Source organism: Falco biarmicus, chromosome 12 (genome assembly GCF_023638135.1).
Source record: "Falco biarmicus isolate bFalBia1 chromosome 12, bFalBia1.pri, whole genome shotgun sequence".
NCBI classification, from domain to species: Eukaryota; Metazoa; Chordata; class Aves; order Falconiformes; family Falconidae; genus Falco; species Falco biarmicus.
In genome coordinates, this window is record NC_079299.1 from 14,098,156 (window position 1) to 14,122,578 (window position 24,423).

General features: G+C 42.2%; 1 protein-coding gene, 1 long non-coding RNA gene and 1 other non-coding gene across 5 annotated transcripts in view; 2 read left to right on the forward strand and 1 right to left on the reverse strand.

The window, feature by feature from the left end:
* HAAO (3-hydroxyanthranilate 3,4-dioxygenase) overlaps positions 1-5,562 on the reverse strand; it is a 35,869-nt gene extending 30,307 nt beyond the window's left edge. The window contains exons 1-3 of one of the 3 annotated variants that reach the window (XM_056357202.1): positions 5,346-5,562; positions 3,920-3,958; positions 1,137-1,215 (exon numbers count right to left, since the gene is read on the reverse strand). In XM_056357202.1, the coding sequence (XP_056213177.1) occupies positions 1,137-1,215; positions 3,920-3,958; positions 5,346-5,425 (198 nt within the window). In that variant the 5' untranslated portion in view covers positions 5,426-5,562. The remainder of the gene's footprint in view (positions 1-1,136; positions 1,216-3,919; positions 3,959-5,345) is intronic. The other 2 variants (XM_056357200.1, XM_056357201.1) reach the window with 2 other exon arrangements.
* LOC130157524 (uncharacterized) lies at positions 1,454-9,343 on the forward strand. The gene is made up of 3 exons (XR_008824917.1): positions 1,454-3,120; positions 7,726-7,990; positions 8,689-9,343. It is a non-coding gene; the product is annotated as an uncharacterized LOC130157524 (long non-coding RNA).
* A 2,118-nt stretch (positions 9,344-11,461) lies between these two features.
* TRNAI-UAU (transfer RNA isoleucine (anticodon UAU)) lies at positions 11,462-11,555 on the forward strand. Its single transcript has 2 exons — positions 11,462-11,499; positions 11,520-11,555. It is a non-coding gene; the product is annotated as a tRNA-Ile (tRNA).
* Positions 11,556-24,423: the final 12,868 nt, after the last annotated feature.

Genomic DNA, 24,423 nt, shown 5'->3' on the forward strand with positions numbered 1-24,423 from the left:
GGACGTGCCTGTGCCCACCGCCACGGGTAGGCTGTGAGACCATGGTGGCAACCCAAAGCTGGCATGACTCAGTGATAACATCTGCTCTTTCAGAGCGGTGCGGTTATGGTGACTACAACACCTGCTCAGCACAACTGTAACAGAAAATGAAGCCTATTGTGAAATGGCTGGGTTGGTTTTGTGAGAAATGATTCAATGGTAAGTAAACAGAATTTTTTGTTTATTTGTGAAAGGATTTACTAAACTTAACTCATTTCTGCCTTGAACTATGTAGATGCTTAGGCTTGGGTTTCCAAAGGTACTTAAAATCAGGTGGCCAAATTTTATTGTAATTATATGAAATTAAATTACTCTGCTGGGAAGCATGGGAAATTGTCTCCCACCCTGAAATTCTTACTGCCAGGCCTCTAGTGTCCCCCTTCCCTTAGGGTTCCTTCAGAGCCAGCTGCGATAGCTCTGACTCAGAGGAGTCCTCAGGCCAAGCAGACAGTTCCATCAAAAACTCAAAAAATAGGTTTCTACTCTTTTTTCCTATATTCTGTATTGGACACAATGGCTACTCACCACTCAAAGCAGTGGGGTGGCTTTCCTTTGGTACAGAAGATGCGCAGTAGAGGGCACAGCTTTGAATATTATTTAGAGACTCTGTTCCTTAACCTTCCAAACCTGAATGAAAGCTGAAAATGCTGACTACTTTCACAAAGTCCAGAAAAATACAATTTCAAGCCACTCAAAATATTTAGTTTTAATTTTTAAATTTCAAAGGTACTTTTGAAATTTTGAAATACAGATCAATCTTCTGCAACAAAATATCACTTTAAAAATATTGTTACCTTTCCAAAGTTTTGTTCCAAAATGTTGAAATGAGACATTTTGATGTGTCAGAACATTTTCTCTTGTTTCCTGTTGGAAATGAATTATAGCCAAACAGTTCTGATCTCATGAGCTTGTTTCAAAGGAGTGCACAGATGGTGTGTGGTTCTGGTGAATGATTCTGTTTAAGTCTTTGAACAGATCTAATAAATACAACATCACTGAGCCTGGCATTGTTAATCTGTAGCTGTAGCTTCAAAAGTAGCTGGATTTTAATCACTAAATCAATTAAAACAACAAAATATAAACAGCCTATAGGTTACCTCCTCGCCTTCTTCAATATGATAATCCTTCCTTTCATTTGGCCCTCCAACAAACATCACATTTAATTGATGGCGATGCCTAGGAAAGAAAGTGAGATTTTAAAGCTACCTCCACTCATGATGTTCTTTATTTCCTATAAGTATTTTTTTTAATTCTTTGAGGACAGTGAGTCAATCAAACAATGCTGAGTGACAAGCCACATCCAGAATGAGAACTCAGAAGACCTTGGATGCATCTCTTCCCTGTGCTACTGTCTTGCTGGGTGACTTGAGGCCAGCTACATCCCACTATGGTGTTTCAGTGCCTCCAGCTATTGAAAGGGGACAACAATAGTTACCAGCTGTGGAAAGAGCTTTGAACTGTAAAGATAAAGAATGCTGTGTAAGAGAGGAACAACAGGAAAATGTCTTTTCAACCTCAGCTGATCAGATCAGGATCTGTAAAGGTAAAACACTTTTAAAGGTTAATAAAGGTAAAACCAGGTTGTGTTTTTTTCTCGTTGGCAGAATTACTGAGATACTGATGGTAGGAATTATCAGCTAATTTCTCTTCTATTTATACTGGTTTTGCTAAGGTGGAACAGTATTACAATGCTTTCACTGTGGCTATGGCTAATTCAGAAAAGGAAATTCAGGCCCTTTATCATAACTGCCCTTTTTAAAAGCCCCAGTGAACACTTCTCTCAGCTACCACAAAAAATAGGTATCACCCCAAGTATCTGTCAGTCCACTTACACTAATAAAGAGGTAAGGTACCAGGTTTTCATTTGCTAAAAACCCCTATAAATCAGGCCTTTTAGCTGTGATTCAGAATTTGTTCTTAAGCTCTTTTTGACATGTGAATTGAGGTGTGTTGACCTCTACTTTTTAGTGAGGAAATTCTGGGCAATACTTGGGCTAACAGGAGATCCTAGTGACAAAGAACCAGCAGAGCAACACTCCCCTGCAACATGGGGAAGAATGATGTGCCTCTATGGCAGCACCTCCTAAGCCTTAATTAAAAGCCTTAATTAAGAGAAGCTATTCTCAGCTTATTCTCAGAAGGACCTGGGAGTTCTGGTGGGCAGCAAGTTGCCCACAGGCCAGCAGTGTGCCCTGGTGGCCAAGAAGGCCAATGGGATCCTGGGGTGCATGAGAAGGAACCTCTACTCTGCCCTGGTGAGGCCACATCTGGAATGCTGTGTCCAGTTCTGGGCTCCCCAGTTCAGGAGAGGCAGGGAACTAATGGAGAGGGTCCAGTGGAGGGCTGTGAAGGTCCAGTGAAGGGGGAAATGGAGCATCTCCCTTCTGAGGAAAGGCTGAGAGAGCTGGGTCTGCTTAGCCTGGAGAAGAGATGACAGAGAGGGGATCTTATCAATGTCTACAAATATCCAATTAGTTTACAATTAGTAGCCCACTGTTAAGACGAGTTAATTTTTTAATAGGAACCCAGACAGTTTTGTTAGTAGTTCAATAACTAAAGGTGAAAATCTTGCTCTAAAAATCATTGTTGCTTAACTTTTTGTTTGGGAAATCTCCCAATCTGTTACCCTATGGATTTAGCTGAGTTTTACATAACAAACAGGCAACTATGTGTTAATCATTCCCATCATTAACAATTATATAATGACATCGTCAAAAAATTCCAGCTATGAAATACAAGCAGAAACTCCAATATGTTTATTTGTTCATATTACTTAATAAAGTTGTCTGGTTAATACAGTTGCATTAAGTTAAGAAGAAAAATCATAAGAACAGAAAGCAGTTTCAGTTAAGACTGCCAAAATGCAGTTAAGAGTATCATAAAGGTTTCAGGGGTGTGAGAATGACTTGGTTGTACTATTTTTAGAATGAGGTGCTAATCAATGGCCTCTTAAGTTTTATATACTCTTACATTTCTCTTTTTAACCACATAAAGAAAATGGTACCAGCAGGCAACCTTTTAACAACGTCTCAAGACCATGAAGAATCAAATACTCCGTGATAACTGTCAGGTCTCCCTATGGTAAGTATCATATTCTGAACTCAAAAAAGGGCTTTAAAACTGCCATAGCTACCCTGTAAAAACCAGCTATGTCAAGAGTTCTGATTTTGCACTAATTGCTCATTGTTGAGGTTAAAAAGCATTTAAATTTGCAAGGTAGTGTCATTAAGATACATCTAATTAACTTGCAGCTCTTACATTGTATCCTTTTCTTGACTTTGGTAAAAATCTAAACAAGTAGTGCTTCAGGAACTGAGGTTTTGTTTTGAAATCCCAAATAGGTATTCGAAACTTTTGATCTTCTCCAGTGTATGGAATACAACTAAATAAAATCTTGAAAGCCATAATAAATTTAGACACCAGGAGTCCTACTGATTTGCTGTAAGACCTAGATTTTAACCATTAATTTTCTCTTGAAATATAAGATTGTAAGTTACTTAAATGTTTTGAGGTGGTTGCCTTACAGTGATGTAGAAAGTAGTGAGAAGATTGACTTATAGATCTCTATTGAGCATGTAAAGGATCAAGCTTTTGAAAAGATGTTGTATATCTATTAGTAATTTCTTGGAAAATCGCCTAAAAACTTATTGGAAGACCCTGAAAACATTTAGGTAGCACACAGAGCAGGTGGTTAGAGACCTAGAATCCCTATAGTAGATGGCTTTCCTTTCCTTCATAGGCTGAAGCTACATTGGAAAAATGGATTACTTTTTTTTTATATCTATGCAATTTTTATCACAAAAAAAGTTCCTTGTTTCACTGTGGCTTCTTGCAAAGCTTATAGGGAAGACCTATGATAGATGTCATGTTCCAGAGTTACCTCAGGATTACACAGAACTGCTGGCAGGCATAGGGAACACTGCAATAATAACAAAAAAGGGTCATCTTACTGATGAGAAAAAAAACCATGAATATTCCATATACGCAAAATGGTAAAATTTTATCACCATAGTTGGTAAGTCTTAGAAATGGATATGTTTTACAAAATGCTTCCTAAATCCATTTTGAAAACAAAATAAATGAAAACACTTATAAGAAGACACTTTCCTCATTCTCTCCCACTACGAAACTACTGTAAGTGATTCAAGTTTCATAATTTCTCAGTTAAACATACAACTGTGGTTTCAACACAGATATCTCAGTCAGGACATGCCCTTTACCATATCTTTGTCTTGCAACCATTACTTTGAAAAGTAACTCTTGCACCTGTAAATGGAAATGAATATCTCTGCTACAGTGCTGCCCATTTGGCTTTTGATTAGAGGTAGCACTTCAGGGTAGGGCAAGAGGTATATGCTTTGATACTTTTTTAATGATTAAAATTGTGAAGTTGGTTGGTTTTTTTTTAATTAAAAGCAAGAAAAATGCTTTTTATTTTCTAAATAAAAACTGTGCTTATATCACTCTTTAAAGAGAATCCTTTCTCACTAAAGCTGCCTGTATATAGAGTTTTAGGCAAAATATATTGTCCTCAGCTTCACTGACAAAAGACATCCTTGCTAATACTGCGACTAGAAGGTACCACATATTGGGTTATTTACACTGGAATTTGTTCACAAGCTTTCACACTGAAAATGTGCATGCTGTACAACTGTATAACGCCCACACTTTTTTCTTATATTAGCTTCTCATTCAGAATATGGTTAACAGATTTAAGCTGCCTCTTCAGCCTCCCTATCCTGCCCTGACAGCTTTGGAAGTGCCCTGGAAACCTGCTCCACCAGTGTCCCTGCCACTCCTTTCTCCTTATCTTTCAGCGATATGTCCTGCTAGTTGGGTTTTTTTAGGTTTTTGAGCACTCCTGCAGCTATGGTTCCTCTGCAATGCTGGAATGACTCTCAGAAGCTCTGACACCTGTTTCAGGTTGTAATTTGGTAGCACTCAATCTGTTAGCTAAATCTTATAATTTGTGGATATGATGCCATCTCCTTTGATTTCTGTGAGTTTATTGTCACAGGGCCTGACACAAATTCCCGTAACCCTGTCTAATTGCCTACAAGAGACTTTGAGTTAAGGCAAATATCTTACATTTAAGTTGATTTTTACAGCTTCTGCTGTGTTACTGCAAAACAGATTTCAGTCACTTTCTGTTCTTTGAAACAGCACTCTGCCTGCCTGCAGTCTGAGAGGAACTACAGTTCCTTACTAATCTTTACCATGTACACATTTTAGCAGCTTCCTCTTATAGCTAGAAATATTTATATATCTAAGAACTGGGTAAAAAATCGTAACCTTCATTTACTTACATAAGCTTATTACACACAGGTGGCAAAAACGCAGTTTTGTTTTCTTCTATCCATTTTCTTACATTTACAAGAAGCTCCATGGTCCACCAGCTATGAAAGTTCTGACAGAGATATTAGTTCGCAGAGTTGCTCTTCCCATGAGCAAACTGCGTGCGATTCCATCCCCAGAGCCCAGGGGATTGGTTGGTAGAAGAGGTGTCTCCAGGCTTCAGTGTCAAAGGGACAGGTCCATCAGCCAAAGGTTACTGCGTAACGAGTACTAATGCTTCAGCAGCTTAGCTAATAATTGACTTGTGTTTTTAAATATCTGTTCTCATCAGAGACTGATTCTGCCCACAGGAGGTTTCTTATTTCTCTTTACTGCATCAACTACCGTGTGTCCGGTACCTCTCCACAAAAACTGCCTTGTTGCATAGGCAAACTGAGAGTTAGGAAAATGGGCAAGACATGGGCATCCACACCCTTTAAGTCTAACACAGAATCAGGTTTCAAAGCTAAATGCAAGTTGAGAACAGTTGCTCAAAGTTTAGTTACATATAATATATAAAAAAATATACATGTATTACTATATATAGGTATTGCAGGCTTCATAAAAGAGGCCCATTTCCTCTTCACCACCTCCCCTCAACCTCCTTAGGCTGAATTTTTGGGGGTGTGTGTTTAAAAATATTGCCATCTTCTTCTGCCAAATAACAAAAATAAAGATGTCTCTTGCATTTGTAAAACCCAAAGCAGCTCTCCATAAATGCTCGTTTTAATTTGAGCCACTCTTTGCCAATGTTGTAGCAGGGCTTGCTGCAGAGCTGAACCTGCTGCAGTGATGCCTTTTGGGAAAGCGCAGCATATTGTCGTCAAATTATGCAAACAAGAAACTGACAACTTCCAGGATTTCCAGATCCATATTAGTCTTTATTCCCTCATTAGTTTCTGATCAACATCTACATAGTTCCTACAGGATTGCTCATTCTGTTCCCTGCCACTTCCATTTTTTTAATAAGCAAATGTGTAAACATTTATTTTCAGACCTAAAATACATGAAATGGGTGGTAATCAAAAAACCCCCAAGACATTACAAAATTTTAGCATTTCCAGTTGCTCTTGACATAGCTTAGTCTTTTGCTTGTATCTACACTATGCTTAGTGGATGAATGCTTATGGGTATAGAGTTATAATATGGTTTGTTTAAAAGTGACTGGTACATCCTCCATGGCTTGCTCATATAAGCAGTGCAGCTGCTGGACTGAAGAGTCAGCATGTTGGAACAGTACAACTTTGGGAGTTCTTTACCTTATACCATTATAAATTTCCAATGGAAAAAAGCAATGCAGTGTGAGTTTGAACTAATACCACGCTCTTATTCCAGTAAGGGTGACTCTGTTTTACCTTCATCTCTATCACTTCTTTGCAGTTTAGTTTAATTGCATAATTGGTAAAAGAAAATCCATTTATTATGGGATAAAAAGATCCACATGTGGATTACAGTTCCGCTATATTAGTACAATCACAATGGGAATGGCAATCATTTCCTCTGAAATAAGGCCAGAATAATTATTATTTCTCTGAATTATAAAAAAATCCACATTATTTATTTAGGACACCAAATTTCTACCATCAGAATGGCTGTGGTGAGACACCAGTGCATAGCAAAGTCATTAGGCCTTGTTTTGAACCTACAGACAGGAATATTTCAGTGCTTTTTGTACTGTAGGCTGCTGGCACACTATTTAGCTATGAAGGAAAGAGATCTTCTGCTCAAAATGCATTTTCCCTTAGGGGAATTGTGACCCAGCCTGGCAGAACCAGGAGAATAGAAGACACTCTATTTTAATGACCACAGTTTGTGGTTTTGAGCTCTACCTCATCATTAGTAGCGTGTATTGCAGAGCAGGACTCCGATTTGCCGGGCATGAAACCCAAGAGATTGTACAAAGCCACAGTAGGAAAAAGCACAGACCCTGGAACTGATAGAGCCAAGCCTTGCTCACCTCAATATTAATGTGCCAGTTTTAACTGCAGGGCTGTTGTTCACAACCCCTACTCTAATCCTTAGTCTCCACTTTTTTCCACTAGGCAGAATACAAGGTACTATTACCTGCAGAGAAAAGTGTCTCCGTTGCAGGCTCATAAATCCATTTTATGGTTAGAGGGAGGTATGAAAACCCAATAGCTAGACCTACTCAGGGAGGAAACAAATGAAGTTCACTTATAAAATTCACCATTATTATGAAGCTGATGTTATTATCACAGGGTAGAATTTTCTGCAACCTTCTGAAATCAATAGGTTTTCAAAAATACAGAATATAGTTAATGGCCTCTCCATGTGTATAACAGGTATAATGGAACATTGCTTTTTTTTTTTTTTTTTTTTTTTTTTTCCTAGGTGAGCTAAGAAATGGTCTGCATGACCTGGAAGTACTGGGCCACGAAACCCTATTTCTGTGAAGTGTATTGGAGAGGCAAGGAAAAGAGCCAGCATTGCATTCTCTGTAAGACTCAAGTAAATACGTAAGTCTCGTGACCTGACTGGGGCCTGAATTTTTCCTGCTAGTCTACTTTGCAATGACTCTTCACATCCATCAAAGCCTGTTCCAGCAGCTGGAGTGTCTGCTCTTGCTTTTGGTTCAGATCCTTCCCTTTACACAAAGGTAAGGACTCAATTTGTCAGCTTTTGCTGCCAGAGAAGTGCAAGACTACTGAAGCACAAAACTGCTACACAAAAATCCACATTTTGCATTAACCATGCACGAAAAAAGTGGTAGTGTGGAAAAATGAGTTTAGGACAGTACCTATTCTATTTTCCTACCTTCACCAACCATCAGACCTATTAGAGATTTATATTTACTAGCTGGTGTCCAGCAAACAGGGTATGTTAACAAAAAGCACATAAGCTAAATTACTGTGTTTCTGTTTAGAAGAGTGATTCAGGTTTGTTGGGCAGGATTTTTATCTGTGTTAAAGTGATATTTAGTCATTTTTCCATTACTATGTTATTTTTTTTCACCTAAAGAACTGATAATAAAGACCTAGAATGGTTTAGAGCTCCTGGGAAGGCAAGAGGGAAACAGGCCACAAAGCCAGCAAGCATGGATGCTACTTGCTCCACTCTGCTCATTCTACTCTTGAAAGCAAACAGCATAGTGCAAATTGGCTCTTAAGCCTTGGGTTTTTCATACTTAGCACTAAGAAGTATTCTTAAAAATCTTCACTAGGAGAGGTCTGCATTCACCAGCAATTTGAGAATAAAATCCTTTTAGTATCATTTCAACTTTGCTTTTCCATCCCTGTGCAATACAGAGAGCAATTTATCTACATTGGTGTTAAAGATTATTCTTTATTTTTAAAGATCTACAATGAAGTGATAATCTGGAGATTCTGCAAGCAGCAGGAAGCAAGCATTCTGCAGCATTAGGAAACTTTAACTTCCGTGGGTTTTTTGTTTGTTTTTTTTTTTTAATATTGTGACGAAATGGAAAAACGAAGACATAGATATAATGAAATAATCCACTTCACTTGGTTGAACATGCTTCCTATTTTTGGTCAATTCTATGCTTTTTCTGTTTGTACTTTCAGAACAAATACAAATGAAGTACTTTTGAAAAAATGAAGAATTATTTATGTTAACAAACTCTATATAGTTGCTGAAAACAAAAAACCCAATCAGTAACAAACCTACTACTTGAACCCAAGTACAGTTTATGTGCCCAAAAACTAATTCATGTGGCCAATTTTCCTGCTATATCAGAAACATATTATCAAGGGCCTCAGTCTCTGTGGGGACCAACATAAGAAGCAAGTGAACTACAAAGCACAACAGAAGAGTTAAAGATCCCATGAAGACTACTAGAATCTTCACCATTACCACTGTTGTTTTTATGCAGAGGCTGATTAAAATACAACAAGCAGTGATTATCATCTATATGAACACCAAAATTAGACTCACTGAGTCCTCTGTCTTGGCTGAGTCTAAGGTTAAATTTGCAATAAAGAGCTTGTCTGTACATTCACAGCTTCAGCTTTGGTTCTTCCCATTGTTCTTGTATTTCCAAAAAAACCACTTGTTTGGATGAAATTGTGTTCACGGCAATCTTTACATGGTACAGAATATCTCATTTTCTAGGGTAATGATGCCCTGCTAAGGGTAATGAAGGCAGCTGCTGTTTTCTGGTATGCTAACTAAACCTATGAGATAATGGAAAATTCCTTTAGGAAATGAACTTTTTTTCTTTTTCTCCATGCCAGCCACCTTCATCAATGGTCAGATACAGCAACTGAATGTTACTTCACCTGCCAATGGTGTATATCACTGAAATATATTCCAAGTAATGCCTACAGTATACCAACAGCATAACAACTTTCTTGACAAGTGAGAAGCGCCTCATCTTCATCCAAAATGGTCTCAAAAGGTTTCAGCTCATTTATGGATCAGAGGTGGGGGGTGGAGGTAATGAAGTCACACATAGCTGCCACTCAAGCTGCCAAAAGTAGCTGGAAGATCAGTGCTATTTACTTAAAACTGGCTGAGTGCCTGTCACCTGCTGCTGGGCCACCAACAGTTCATTTTTAGAGGCTGTAGAAACCCAAAGCGCTGTGTAGCACTCTCTACAGCCACCTGCCCTGTAATGCAATGCCCAGGGCTTTTTGCTTTGCCCCACTGTAAAGTAGCTGTAGAAAGGAAAACGCTTTCTAGTACTTATGTTGGTAACCCAACAAAGCTGTCTAGGAAAGTAAATATGGTGACAATGCCTAAGCATGGGTGGAAAAGAAAGCGTCTCCGTCTGAACCATGTAGCTGTTGGAGCACTGCTTGGGTTGATATATGTGCTGATGCCAGTTATGTTTACCATCTTCCTGCCACATAAAGGCAGACCTGACTGCAGAATAAATCCATATTAGCAGTATACTTCAATAAGTGTGTTAGGCTGTGTGTTTTCTCCTAGCAGCTGTTTTGAAGCATGGAAATATATCATATCCACAGTGTAGTTTCTGTATATAAAGTAACGTTAGCCTTTTAGATCTATTCAGGATTTTCGCATTACAGCAGCTGATTCCATCCATGAATTTCAGGAATAAGCAAGACAAAACCTTCAGGTATTGAAACAAGCAGTTTAGACCCTATATATGTGACATCTTTGTATTACAGATGCTCCATAGTAAAGTTCTTGTACTAAAGTGAAGTAAGCCCTTGATGAGTTATCCACCCAGGATAAACCTAAATGTTCTTGGTTATTTCTTTTAACCATCATGCAAAAATGGTTGTATATGGTTCCTTTAAACCTGTACTGCTTGTTTTGAAGGTGCCAGGGCATCCCTTGTGTGGCTCACCATGGCGGTGGAGCGGCAATCAGCCCACAAAGCCCTAGGGCTCACGGCCAGCTAGAGAGAACCGTTTATTGGCACTAATGACAACCGTTTATTGGCACTAACGAGTTACTTTTTCCCCAGGCTCGGACCCGAGCACGACAGGCGACTGCCTGTCTCCCCGCCGCTGTAAACGTGGTGTGCGGATGAGCCTCGCCGAGCGGGGGCCGCCGCCTCTTGCCGAGGGCCGCCCGGAGGCCCGGTCCCGCCCCGCCCTGGCTGGTCTCCGCAGCAGGCCACGCAGAGGCCGCTGCAGCCGGCGGCGGGCCCCGTGCGCGGCCGGGGGCGCAGGCCGCGGCACAGCCCGCTGCCCCTCCCGCCCCGCCGCCGGCCGGGGGGAGCGCAGGGGGCGGTGCGGCCCCCCGCCGCCTCCGGGCCGCGCTCCCTGCCCCGCCCGCGCCGCTGGCCCCGCCCGCGCAGCGGAGGGGCCGGGCACTCCCCGCCGCCGCGGGCCCGCCGCGCTGCCCGCCATGCCTGGGGAGGCAGCGGGCGGGAGGGCTTTGTCCCGGCCAGGGCGCCCCTGCCTGCCGTGCTTGCGGGCGCCGCCCGCCCTGGGGGTGCGCAAGCGCCCGCCGACACCCTTTTCCCCTCTCCGCGCTGTGGTTAACGCGGGCGTTAATGACGAGAGCGCCGCCCCGGCAGAAAACTGGGGCGGCCCAGGGCCGCTGCCCAGCGCGGGGCGCAGGCGGGTGTGCCGCCCTTCCCCCGCCGGGGCCGGGCGAGTCCTTGATAAACCGTTCGGGAGGAGTTGGTGTCAGGGCTCCAGTGGCGCAATCGGTTAGCGCGCGGTACTTATACAGCAGTACAAAGCCGAGCAATGCCGAGGTTGTGAGTTCGAGCCTCACCTGGAGCACAGAGCTTTTTGGAGGGAAAACGGGCTTTTTTGGGACTTGACCGCGCTCCGCCGGCAGAAAGAAAAAACCTCACGGAAAAATTATGCAGCCGTGGCGGCAGCGTGGGCTCCCACGCGTGCACCCTGCCGGCAGCGGGGGCGCGCCTCGGCCCGGGCGGGCTGCTGGCCGTGGGGTGGGGGAGGGAAGGGGGGCGTGCGTGGGGCCGCCCATCGGCGGCCGGTGGGGCTGTGAGCGGGGGGCCGCGGTCGGCGCTGAGGGGGCCCGCCATGGTCAGCGCGGCCTGTCAGTGCGGCAGGGAGCGCCTTCCACATAGGAGCTGCTTGTGTAACTTGCAGAACATGGGGACTGTTCTGTGCTTTGTTGTTTCAAACAGCGTGCTTGTAAATACTGACTGTGCGGTCAGTACCGCTGGAGGGTGACACAATCTCCCCCCTTACCTTGCCACCTTTGGCAGTGATGCCCTTTGTAACTGCTCATTACCTCGGTAATGCTTCACAAATGCGTGGGCCGTGGCAGGAAGGAAAATAATCCAAATAATTTCAGAATTCTTTTCGTTACCTGACAGGCGGCAGAGCCGTGGGGAAAGGGCAGCTTCCTGGAAGAGAAGTGTGGGGGACACTGCCTGAATATTTAGGCCCAGATCTTGCAAACTCATTTCTGTGTTAAGGCCTAGTGTGCTGCTTTCACAGTACAATTTATATCAAAAAGTTACTAGCGAGATACATCCGTGGGACCCTCAAGTTCATGCAGCCAGAGATGCCTTTATCACCCAAATCAGCCTGTTGGGCTCTGTACCACAGGTATTAACTCCCTGATGGGCCACTTCAAAGTTTTAAAGTATCACTGCTTCCCCATTCTAGTTACCGCTTTGTCCCCTCTGAATTTCACATTAACTTCATTGATTTCAGTGATGTGCGGTCACGCCTGACACATGCGCCATATTGATGTAAGGAACTCTAAATCAACAGGAGAGATTTGTAATATATGGAAGGGTAAATAAAATTCATCCTTTGCTTGCAGTGAGTTCTGTGTTTTCTCCTTCATAAGTAGTACCATGTGCCAGTGCTGAGCAGTACAGAGGAATATTTGCAGAGGTGCTGAAAATATGACAGAAAAAAAAATGCTGCTCTTGTCTAACTGGGGGAAAAAAAAAAAAACAACCACCTAGCAGAGGGAGAGGCACTCCATTCCCTGGTCAGAAACCACTCTTTTCAGAACCTGAGTGGAGATGGTGCTGCTTCTTCTCCCCCATCCCCTGTGTGACTCCAGGCACAGGCAGTGGCTCCTGTGCTCCCTGGACAAGGAGGAACCCCTAGTTTTGTATTTGGAGTCCTGTCTTGGCATGCTGGGGGAGCAATTGTGCAATTTTTTGCCAAATATGAGGCAGATGAAGCAGGTGTTGCTTGTTGCCTTCATGGCTTTTTTGCTCCTTGCCTCTGTAGTGCCATAGAGCAGCCGGGACAGGTGGTGTGCACTGTGTGGTGCCATGGCCTTCTGCATCCCTCTGGTCTACCTGAGCTTTTACTCTCACTCCAAGATGATTTTTGTCATGCCTCTGGTGAAAGAAAGAATAAAAAACAAATCACCATTTGAAGCGTCACTTTTTTGCATCCTTGCAGCAGAGCCCTTAGCTCCTGACTGACTCCTATGCCTGACACCAGAGGGAAACACGTTCTGAGATGGGGATTTCACACTGAAAATTGTGATAAATCAGAACAATTTGTGGGGATTTACTAGATATCCCTGCTCAGTGCAAGAATGTTATTTATCTAATGGGTATTTACAAAATAAGGTGCATTGCTGCTATAACATGAGGGCTTCCTGACAGGGAAGCAGGGCTGAGAAATAAGAAGAAACAGCCCTGCGCAGCTCGCTGTGGCTGCGGGCACCGGGGGTGGCGCAGGGGCCTCCTGCCCCGTCCCCGTAGGGGGCTGCTGTGGGGCTGACACTGGGGAGGCCCTGAGGAGGGAGGGCGCCATGTTGGGGCGGAGGTTTGTGAGTCTGTTTTATTTCCTTCGCTGGGAGGCTGCTGTGGGGATGAGGTGAGCCCAAGTGCCCCTGGGGGTGCAGCTGTGCCTGGGGAAGGGAGACCAGGCTTGGGCCTCTGCAGAATTTCTCCTGTGTACGAGTGCTGTGCTGACCTGGGGCAGCCATGGTGCTGCCATCATGGCCTCACCAGCTCTGAGGGGCTGAAGTGTGGGGTGTCCCAAGCTGCTGCTTGTATCTGCAACTTCTTCCTCAACATTACGTGTCTTACAGGCATATGAAAAAAAAGTTAGGTGAGGTTTTTTTTTTCTGCTAAGGTCCATTATGTTGGGCTTTTTGGTCCTGAGTTGTTGGCTAATGCTTTAATGCTAGTTGCTAGTGGCTTAAAGATATGTGTAAACACACATATATATGTACATGTATCAATACATGTAAAGATACCTTTCTACGATTATGGAGACCTCTCGATGACCGTGTGAGTGCTATCTTCTTTCCTAAGTCTTTAATGTATGCAGATGACATAATTAGAAAAGAGCTGTGTGTGAGTGAAGCAAAGTACCAGCTGTGCTAATGTGATCTAGAGGGAGGTAGTCCCTCCTTCCCCCTTCTGCCTCTTCCCCAAATGATAATGTGGTTCACCTGTGCCTCGTTTTCCTTTTGAAAACCAACTGCCAGACCTCATGCTCCCCTCTCTGAGCTGGGTGTTCATTGCTGCCCTTGCAGGTAGTGGCTAGGGGACTGTTGTCAGCTTGCAAGGGGCTTGGGCAGGCTGTAAGTGCTCCTGGAAGTGCACTCGGGAGGTTTCTGTATGATGAGTCTTCTGTACTGCCTGGTTTATTTATGGGTCTGCCTCTTTTAGCCTGTGCCATGTTCTTTCTCTCTCTATTAGTTTTCCTGGTGGGGATGACATGCCTGCAGGCCTATGTCTCCCTAATTCCTTTGAAATCCTCACAGGGTCCATTTTAAAAAAGGCTCCTCTTCATAAAACTTGTGTTCTTTGCTTAGTGTTGAGTATAGACTGTATGTACTGTACAAGCTTATTCTGGCTGTTCTGAGTTTCCACTGACTGTGGAAAGAATGAAGGGTTGCTTATAGATGCAGAGAAACTTTACACACATGATTCTTTTTACTGGAAGGAGAATTTACAAACATCTAGCTATTGCCTGACCTTGGAGAATTAATAATAATTAGGTTAGGGAGCAGACTCTGTTTACATGATCTTGCTCAAACAGGGAGTCCCACTGGAATGGGAGATGCAGGATCTAGGAGAAGCAAAGACGGGTTCATGCAGGACAGCCCTTTCTAATGTTTATTTCTGGAAATGGTAGCTCTTGTTTCTGGCATGTTAGTACAGTTTCAGTGTTTGTGAGGCTCTTAAGTGTTTGCTTAAGTTTCTTTGAATGTATTAGACTGAAAGTTTCAGTAATACTGGGGCTTGCATATCCGAAGAAATGCATATGAAAGCCTGTGATAAAGTCTTAGCCCACCTAACTGTTTTGAAACCGAAGTAATAAATGTTTTAAGTCTTTACAAATAGTAAATAGCAGCTAAGGGTCTGCTCTTCATATTTTCTCCAATAGATGGCACTGTGGTCCCACAAAGCGAGAAAGAAAAACCAAAGCAAAGCATTCCCAGACATCCTAAAAATAGAAACCACTTGCTAAATGCTCCGTTGTGCACAGCAGAGAACAATAGGCAAAAATTCCAAGGGTTGCTTAGAAAACAAAGTCCATGGAGGTATAGATGCGTTTGGGTTTTGTTTTGGGTTCTTCCTTCCCCTTTTGAGGACCTTTTTGAAATTAAAATTTATTGAATAGTCGTGTTTGGAGTAACAGAGGTGGTCGGGGTGTATTATGTTTTCGAAGTCTGTATTAATTCAGTACTGTGTCAAAGTGCCAGCATAGCAGGCCTGGCTTAGATTCTCTTGATTTTTATTTTTTTTATTATTTTTTTTTTTAAAGAATAGCTGGTGTGAGAGGATTTTGTGCAGTGCTGCCCGAAGTCCAGGCAGCTGCTTCCCACTGAGGGTGCCCATGCTATGGAGATAGTAGGCTTGGAAGCAGCAGCTGGGATGAAAGGAACAAAATGTAGGTGCTTGTAAACTGTGTGGAAGGACTTTCTTAAACCAAATAGAAATACACTACTTTTGTGGGGAGCAAGGTAAGGTAAGGGTGGGGAGGAAGATTTAAAAAAAAAAAAAAAAAAAGTCAGATGGTCACATGGAAGCTTGGTTGCTGAAGAGAAGGGCTGGAACGCAGGTTGACAGGAGAAGTGAGAAGAACTCAAAAGATTGGTAGAAAAGCAAGCTCACAAAGAATTCGTGCATTGCTTTCTGAAACTGGGGAAGGGTATTTTACAAGGGGGGAACAAGAAGAAGAGAAAGGGTAGGGAGACAAAGAAAAGGAGGAGGGAACATGTAGAAGAACATAGGTAAGGAAGCTTTAAAGAAAAATTTAAAAAATCGGGTCGTCTGGCTATAGCTATATGAATGTGATGCCTAGGGCAGTGAAAAACAAATGACTAAGTGTTAGCCAGTTGAACCAACCTAAGATGGAGTTGCTATAGAAAGCAAATTGGCCCGTACAGTTTGCTTGAGCAGAATGATCTCAAGAGGCAGGCTTTTCTTCTCTGTTTTGAGTGGTTACTTTAGTGTGGCAATATAAGATACCTCTGGGTCTCTCTAGGGATTTGAGCTGGTGTTGGGAGGGCTAGAGAGCTCAGCTTTCTGGTTTGGAAGAGGAAGGAAATGGACAATCAGTACTGGGTTTTGTGCCCGTTTAATTTTCTTGCTTATGCTGAGTTTGCTGTGTTAGGCTCTGCTTTTAAGGTGGAAAAAGACTCTTGGTTTCTTCAAATAGTTTTGGTGCAGCACAAATATTTGAAACCTTGGAAAAGGCTCAAAACACAGCAAAACAAACTATAGCAGACTCAGAGAAGGAACAAGCTGGGGAAGTGGCTGAAATGGCAGGGGATAGTCAAAGAGCCTGTAATTAAACATTTTGCAGGAGGGATGCTTCTTTGAAGGATGCATCTGAGCCTGTACTGACTGCTTTTGTTGAGAGCTCTTTACACATGGGATAGCAGACTTACAGCAGTGCTAAGAAATACTTCTAGAACTTTACTGTGAAGTTATACATGTGAAGAATAGGGGGAGGACAAAGCAACAATTCTTAAATGTTTGTCCTCTGAAAAGAGTATGAAATTCTGAAGGGGCCATTGTGCTGCAGGTCATGTGGCTGTATGGTGTAACTTAGAGACTTAGATGGTTTACTGGTTTTGTGAAGAGCATGAATGTGAACATCCAAAATTATTTGCAAGGTCTCAAGAGTCAGTTGACTTCACTGTTTGCATCTATTTTTTCATGTATCCTACCTATTGAAATGGGGATGAGAGTTGGCTAACTATATATGTTAATTTCAATAACTATTTACATCCTGTTCGAAAGAAGAGTTTAAAGAAGGATATACATATGTCTTTAAGGAAAGTCACATCAGACTTTTGCCAGCAGGTACGAAAGCCATTTAATATTAAAAAGCAGTTAATACCACTATTTGCGTAGCTTTGTCAGTGAGTTGCTTCCTAGAAAATGGCTGTCACTTTCACAAAAACTTGTACGTTGTTGTGGCAAACTGAAAATGTCTTAGAAGTGAAAATATGCTCGCTTAAGGGGTTTAGGTGAGTTTTCTAGGAAGCTGATGCTGGGTTGGAGGGTGGTTTTGGCCAAGGTGAGGGGTGGTGTCTGTATTGAGCGCCTTTAAATTTAGAGCGCTCTGGGCCACTTTGCATCTCTCTCCACTGACCTTGCTTCAGTGCCACCTTCCCCTTCATGGAGGGGCTCAGCCTCAGCAGAGGGCTGCCTTGGAGCTGGCGTGGCTTCACAGAAGGCAGGAAGCAGCCATTCAGGTGCCTCCTTCCCCACACTCCCAACTGCCTCCTGAAGGGCTCAACTTGTCTCCTGCTTTGGTCAAGCGCTTCAAGGGTTTCACACCGAAATGCAGGGCCCACACCAGCCACCTTGTCTCGGTGCAGCTGCAAGCGCATTCCTCTAAATCAGGGGTCCTCAAACTATGGCCCACGGGCCGGATGCAGCCCCCCAGGGTCATCAGTCTGCCCCCCCGTATTTACAGAACCCCTCTGCTGGGGGTTGGGGGGGGGGAACCAAGCAGCCGCAGATGACTGCCTGCCGCTTCATCCGCGCACCGGCCCCCTGGTTAAAAAGGTTGAGGACCCCCTTCCTGAGGCAGCTCAGGAGGGGCTGTGTGGATGTGAATGGCTGCAGGGTGGTAGCAGCTTGGGCCAACTCAGTGGCCAAGTCCTTTGTTGGTTCCAGCCCTGAATCCAGGAGTACTTGTCCCTTCTTTGGACTTGCAAAGACAGTTCAGCTTGGTGGCTGTGACCCCTTTAAATCAATGCCAGTAAAAAAATGCCTACATTCAAATCTATTGAGATTTAGAGGTGCTTGCACTTGTATTTTAGACCCTATTAACGTGAAGATTTGAGTGTAATATTGAACTGTTTGCAGGGCCTATAGTAGCCTACATCTGTTTAAAACACTGTTGTGACCGATGGGTGTATCTGATGGTGTCTGTCCTTCTCATTTAGCTATTCTGTGCCTGTAGCGTAATGTAGCCAAAAATATGCTCACCACTATTTATCATGATAAAGGAAATGTTCAGTGTGGCTGTGTCATTATTTAAGTTTTTTAGATACAGCACCTTTGAAAATCCATTTTTTTCCTGAAGTTGTAGGCTTGTGTTTCATGGGGGTTACTAGGAGTGCTATGGTGTGCCTTTGTGTTGGAAGGCAAATTTGTTAATACAGAATTAGGGTACTTGCGCCATTGCCTTTAGGTTCCTAATAACTGTAGCCTTTTGACAGGATTCTTTCAATACTTAGACAGATTTTCAGAGCTGTTTAGGGATGCCTGTCTGATGCTGATGTTTGTCTGCCTGCTTTTAAGCATCTGGATGTTGTAAAGGATAGCTATCAAATAGACCTCTTATTGCAAATGTAATGTTTTTTGAAGTATTCTTGCAGGAGTATCCTCTGTCATCTAAATACCTCTGAAAGTAAAAGCCAAACTGTCAAGGAATCAAAACTGAGGTGGCTGGTTTTGAAATGTAGTATTAATGTGTAATACAAACGGGTGCATTTTCACGGATGTCAGTGAACTTGCTTGATGTTCCATAAGAGGATAAAGGTTGGCCCAGAGTAATGGGAAGCTTATGTCTGGCTGTGAGAAAACCAGAAAATTCATGGGGCTTTAAAGTATGACCCACTGCAATATTCAGTATGTGTGATTTTTGGCGTGATTCAGCAGTAAATACTAGTTGAAAACAGAAGCACAAATTACAGGGTAAATAATTCAGGCCAAAGAGAGGCCTCCTGCTTATGCATACATAGTAAAGGAAATGGAAGTAGAACCACAAAATACAATTGCTGGGAAGAACAGCAACGGTTTGGAACATTCATTGCTAAAACTGTGGAAATGATCCTCCTGGATGACAACTGAAATTAGAAGGGCATAATCACCTCCTTTGTATGTATTTATGTGTACTGACCAGTAAATCGTGTGAAGACTGCTGCACTTGGCAGGCACCATTTTGGAGGGGACTTTCTGTTCTGCGGCTGCTGGGTTGGAGGATATAGTCAGCATAGTGCTGCTTTGGTAGATGATCTAATAAATGTCTGTGACTTGACTTTTAAAAACTTTTTTTTTTTTTTTTGCGGTCATTGAGCTAGATGCATCCTGCACTGGGAGAACTTCTTTATACTAAATTGTTTTTCTCATCTTTCGCTTTGCATTTTATTTAGTATAGATAGCTTTGGCTGCTGACATTAGGCAGTGCTTGTCTTCTACCCTGTACATAGAGAGCCACCTAGCAATATTCTTACATGTCATTTGATACGATAAAATTTTTACCTTCTGCTAAAACATGGAACCAAGGTAGTCCCAACAGATGTGTTTGGCTAGCACTGTGACTGAGTGATCTGGTTTCAGTTTCCTTCATTTGGAATGAGGAGGACCTTCAGAAATCAATAGGTCCCTTCCATGAGTGAAATGCAAATAATAGAAGGAACCATTACCACAGTAAATTCTCTAGCCTGGGCATCTTTTAGTAGCTCTTGGAGCTTAGATTGCCTTAGCTTAATGCATACCAGGCTTTTCCCAATGAGGAGGGGTATTGCTGTGTGACCTCTGTAGAGCCAGGAGTTGAGCAGGATGGCTAGCAGCACTGATCAGGTGTGACCCATGGTGAGCTGTTGCTTTAAGATTGCTTCTATGTGCAGTGTGATAATTAGAAAACTGCAATTCCTTTATGTCTCCAGTGAATGCTGGTTTGAAATATAAATTGGACTGTATTTAATTTTTATACAGAATATTTCTACTTATTAAATTGCTTGTTTTCTCTGGAAGTTAATCCATGGGATAATGGGGTGAAAATTCCTGTATCTCACTCCGTTAAATGACTGCTGGACAATATAAGAAAGGGCTTTAAGGGTCAATTTGGAAAGTAACTTAGACCAGAAGTTTCCAATAACAATTGTGGTTTGGGTATAGTTGAAATAAGAACAATGCATTTACATTCAATTGTACATGCATTGGCTAAGTAATAGTCTTAGAGTAGATGTGAACAATACGCATTGGAGACTAACGAGCCATATCCTGAAAGAAAATTATAACTGATACAGACAAAGTGGGGAAAAAAAACTGGTAGTGATTACAAGCTATGAAAGTGCTGGTCTTAGCTGTCCCACTCAATAAATAATCCTGAAAGGGTATTAGCAGCATTAGTAGTAGCAGCATTTAGGCATCTGGCTTGGTTTCTGTGGGAGGTTTGAAAAAACAAAACAAACTGAAACCACTGTTAGTGGAACTGCATCCATTGAAATCATAGGAGAGCTTGGCCCTGCCTTTTAATGTTTTGGTTCCTTGTGTGCTTTACATCCTGCACTTGGATCTCCTGTGACTGCTTGATAGGGCAGATGTTTTCTTGATGTTCATGGATCACCAATGGTCCACGAAGTCATCCTAGTTAGTGGTCGGTTCAAGTTGGCATGCATCAGTGTAACCATGCTGGTGGTCTGCAAGAAACCTTGAGGTGACTTCAAACCTGTGAACTTCTGTCCTGTAGCACTGGTGGCTGCAACTTCAAGCTTATGTTGCCCATTGCACTGTGAACAACAACAACAACAAGCTGTTTCTGTCTCTTGTGTAATCAAATCTAATGTCTTTACTGTTTCCTTGGCTTGGAATTGTAAATATGAATGTTGATGTGGCAAAAAGCTTCTTGCTCATTCTTTATTGAGTGGGTATTTATGAGCTACTCTGAGTAAATGAGTCTTTGCTGTAGCTTAGTGTGACTGTGACTGCATTTCCCACACATTCTGTTTGTCATGTGTTACTAAAAGTCTTTTCATCTTGTGTCTGTCTTAATGTAATGTCCACAAATTATCAACTTAAGTGTAAAATGTTAGCTTACCTGTAATTTTTTGACAAACTTAAATTTTTTCTTAAAATTTGGCTTTCTTCATCCTATAAGAAAATGAAGCTAAGGATTAGGGTTTTGGTCTCTGAACAAAGGCTTTTTTGCCTTTTCTTTGTGCTACTGCTGGAACTAAAACTGCAAAATACATAGTTGCTAGTATTTCTTGGTATGTGATTTGTACCATAATCAAACTGACAGACATCAATGGAGCACTTACAAGTTTATGCTTGGAATTAAGTCCAGTAAAATGCTTCTGGAATCTCCTGGTAATTTCCTTTTATCAATGTAAGTGATGCAGCATGAATCAGCCATAATTACTGTGGGGCTGCACCAAATTAGATTATATGATTGAGGCTGAATTTTTCCAATGGATTTTTTTTTAAGAAATGAGATATGGTAACAAAGAGGCAGGCTGTGTAACGTTCATCATTTGATGAGTTTGTCCTCCTGTATATAGAAGAGACCTATTCTTCCATTCAGTGTTCCCTATTAGGTTGATTACAAGCTGTTCAAAGTGATTATCAACTACTATTCTAATACAGTAGTAGTATATTATAATTCTGTTCTTGTTTACTCTGGTGCAAGACAGACAGGTCAGGCTTGTACTGTTAATCATGTGTATCTGGTAAAGCCATGCGTGACTAAACTTGGTGCAGTGGCTCACATCCTTAATTTGTTTGCACTGGTAGAAATTGAGGTCTGTGTTCTCTTGGTCAGGATGAGTTATTTCAGATTTATACTGGTGAAATGGGAACAAAAATATCTGGTGTGTACTTCAAGTGTTTTACAAGGATAAACTCTGTAGTCTCGTTGATCTGAGAAGTGCCAATTAAATAGTAGAGAACAGGGCATGAATGTCAGACTGCTTCTTGGGTAACGGTTGTGCAAGACAGACCATGCTACGTGAGAGCTCTGTATGTGTACCTAAATTTAGTTACCACAACTAATCTAGGTCACAGTGAAAAAGACATTGCAGTACTTTCACAAGTTTGTTTGGTGGTTTTTTTTTCCCCTCCTCTATAGTGACTTTTGCTAGGTGAACAGTTTGGTTTGGTCCAGATGAAAAATATTGTCCCTTTGCAAATGAGATATGAATTTTGGCAATTACAGTAGGCCATATCCATCACTTGGAAGAGAGGGCAACTCGTTATTCCATAACTAGATGTAGGGAAATAAAAATCAATTAAAAACATGGACTCCTAAGTTTTCCAGCAAGTCTACCATCCTCAGGTGCAGCCCTGGTAACTGGAACACCAGCCCAAGCTGCTGGAGGGGGATGGTGTCCACCCTGATGTGCAGCTTCCCTTTGTGCATAGCTAGAGGAACCTTCAGGCTTCGATGTGCTATTTCAGAGCTGTCACTGTGCATGAAACATTACTTTTGGGGCCTGCTGCTGACAGAGGGGAACCCTCTGCAAGCCTGCGGTGCTGCATTGTACGCAGCACATGGGAACACATGGGTTATTACCAAATGTTGGGTGGCCATCCATTAGAGGAAAGTAGAGCTGCAGTACTTGAGTACAGTTGACATTGTATCTGTATGCACAAATGCTTGATCCAAAAACAGAAGTTACTCTTCCTCAAGTTGATCAGATTAGGTAGGTCTAAGTAGCTTTGAATGTTCAAAAGCATGTAACTGAATTTTTGGCAGTAGTAATAGAGCATTAAGACATCCAGTTTTCAGCAGATGGCAGCATTGCACTCTGTAACTTCATTTTTCTGGCAGTGGTTTTGCAACTCTGCTTCTTAGGCTGCTAGGAGGCTGCCAGCTAAGAAGTAATCCAAAACCACTTCTAAAATGTTTTGAAATACAGGTCTTAGTAGATTATGATAATTGGGTATTGTTTCAGATTCAGGACTTTCTTATGCAGCACGGTGGTATTTCCATATGAAAATATTATACTAAAATGCAGTGTGAGTACACCTAAATATTTTCTGTTAACTCTTTAAGTAATTGCTTTGAGTCAGAGGAAGGCTGCTTGATAAAACCATTCCTATTTGTAAAAATATTAGCAAATCATTTAAAGAAGCAAGAGTTCAAGCTGGAACAAGCATTTACAGAGCTGTAAGTGACTTCCAGCATGTTCTTATGTCTTTAAGACTACAACATCCCCCATTCCTTCTTTACAAAAAGTGTGCTGGATTTTTGGTCCTTTTTGGACTATACTTTTTAGACAATGTGCAGCCTGATCATTGGAGTCCATAACTAGGCAGGTGTACAAGCAGTCATACTCTTGTTAAAAGTTATCAACTGTTTGACAGTGTTCAAAGGTTCAGAGGCAATAGTTAATTTTTGTCTGTGAGAACTCTGTTAAGAATATTGTACTTTATACAAAGCACATATTTGATTGTACATTCAGGCTGGTCAAGTTAGAGCAGTTATGGCAAAACTGGAGAGGTTCCCCCTGCCTGCCCCACCTCCCCTGTTGATTCATGGGAGCTCCAGTAAGACAGTGGAGGCAATGAAATTTGTTCCTGCTACTAAAGGGCTGAGTTCACAGACCTTTTCAGAAAAAAACCCAAACTTCTAGTTCCAGATAGACATCTGTCAGTGATATATTGCTATATACATAATCCTAAACTGCATAAAAGATTTTGGTTTTTATGTATTCTCTTGGGGAGAATGTAGGGCTACTCTTAGGTTTGGTACAAGGTGTGCTTTGAGAGTACTGTGTTACAACCAGTTAGCATTGATGTAAGTGGCAACACTAAGCATAAGGCAGTAGTAAATGGCAAGCAGGTCAACCATTGCAGCTGTCCAATAAGAGGTTAAAAGCGTACTCCTCGTGTAGATTATGCCTCTGCAACTACTGGGTAGAAGCAAGTATACTGATATCAGTTAAACTAGTGGTCTCTTTAGGAAGCTTTGTGCACCTATTTCAGAGTTTGGATTCAGAGTGCATGAATAAACTATCCTTTTCCTTCTCCTTTCTTTTTTTTCCTGCAGGACAAAATCAGAGTATAAGTAAACCCAAAGTTCAGACTGAATCGTTTGGGTTACACTCTGGTACAATTCTGCCTTTTGTAGTGCAAGTGAACCACAATGAAAATTTTGAATTACTCTGTTTTTTTACAGTCAATGTAGAATACTGCAGGTGTCAGACTGTTTTGCTGAGAGGAATGAAAAGCTTTTAGCTATATTCTGTCAGCATGTGACCATCTGAGTATTCTGGAACAAATTAAGTATTTGCAAATTTCACTTGAATGGGAGATTTTCAGGAATATCAGCAGCATGGGAATTGGTATTTTGGATTGAGAGGGCTCTTCATACTAGTCACATCCTCAGAACCTGGCCTGGTGGTCAGAGCGGTGTAATACGCACTTCTCCCCACTCCCAAACCACACAAAAGCTGCGCGTTATGTAGTAGAAATATGTGGCAAGGGACTTTTTG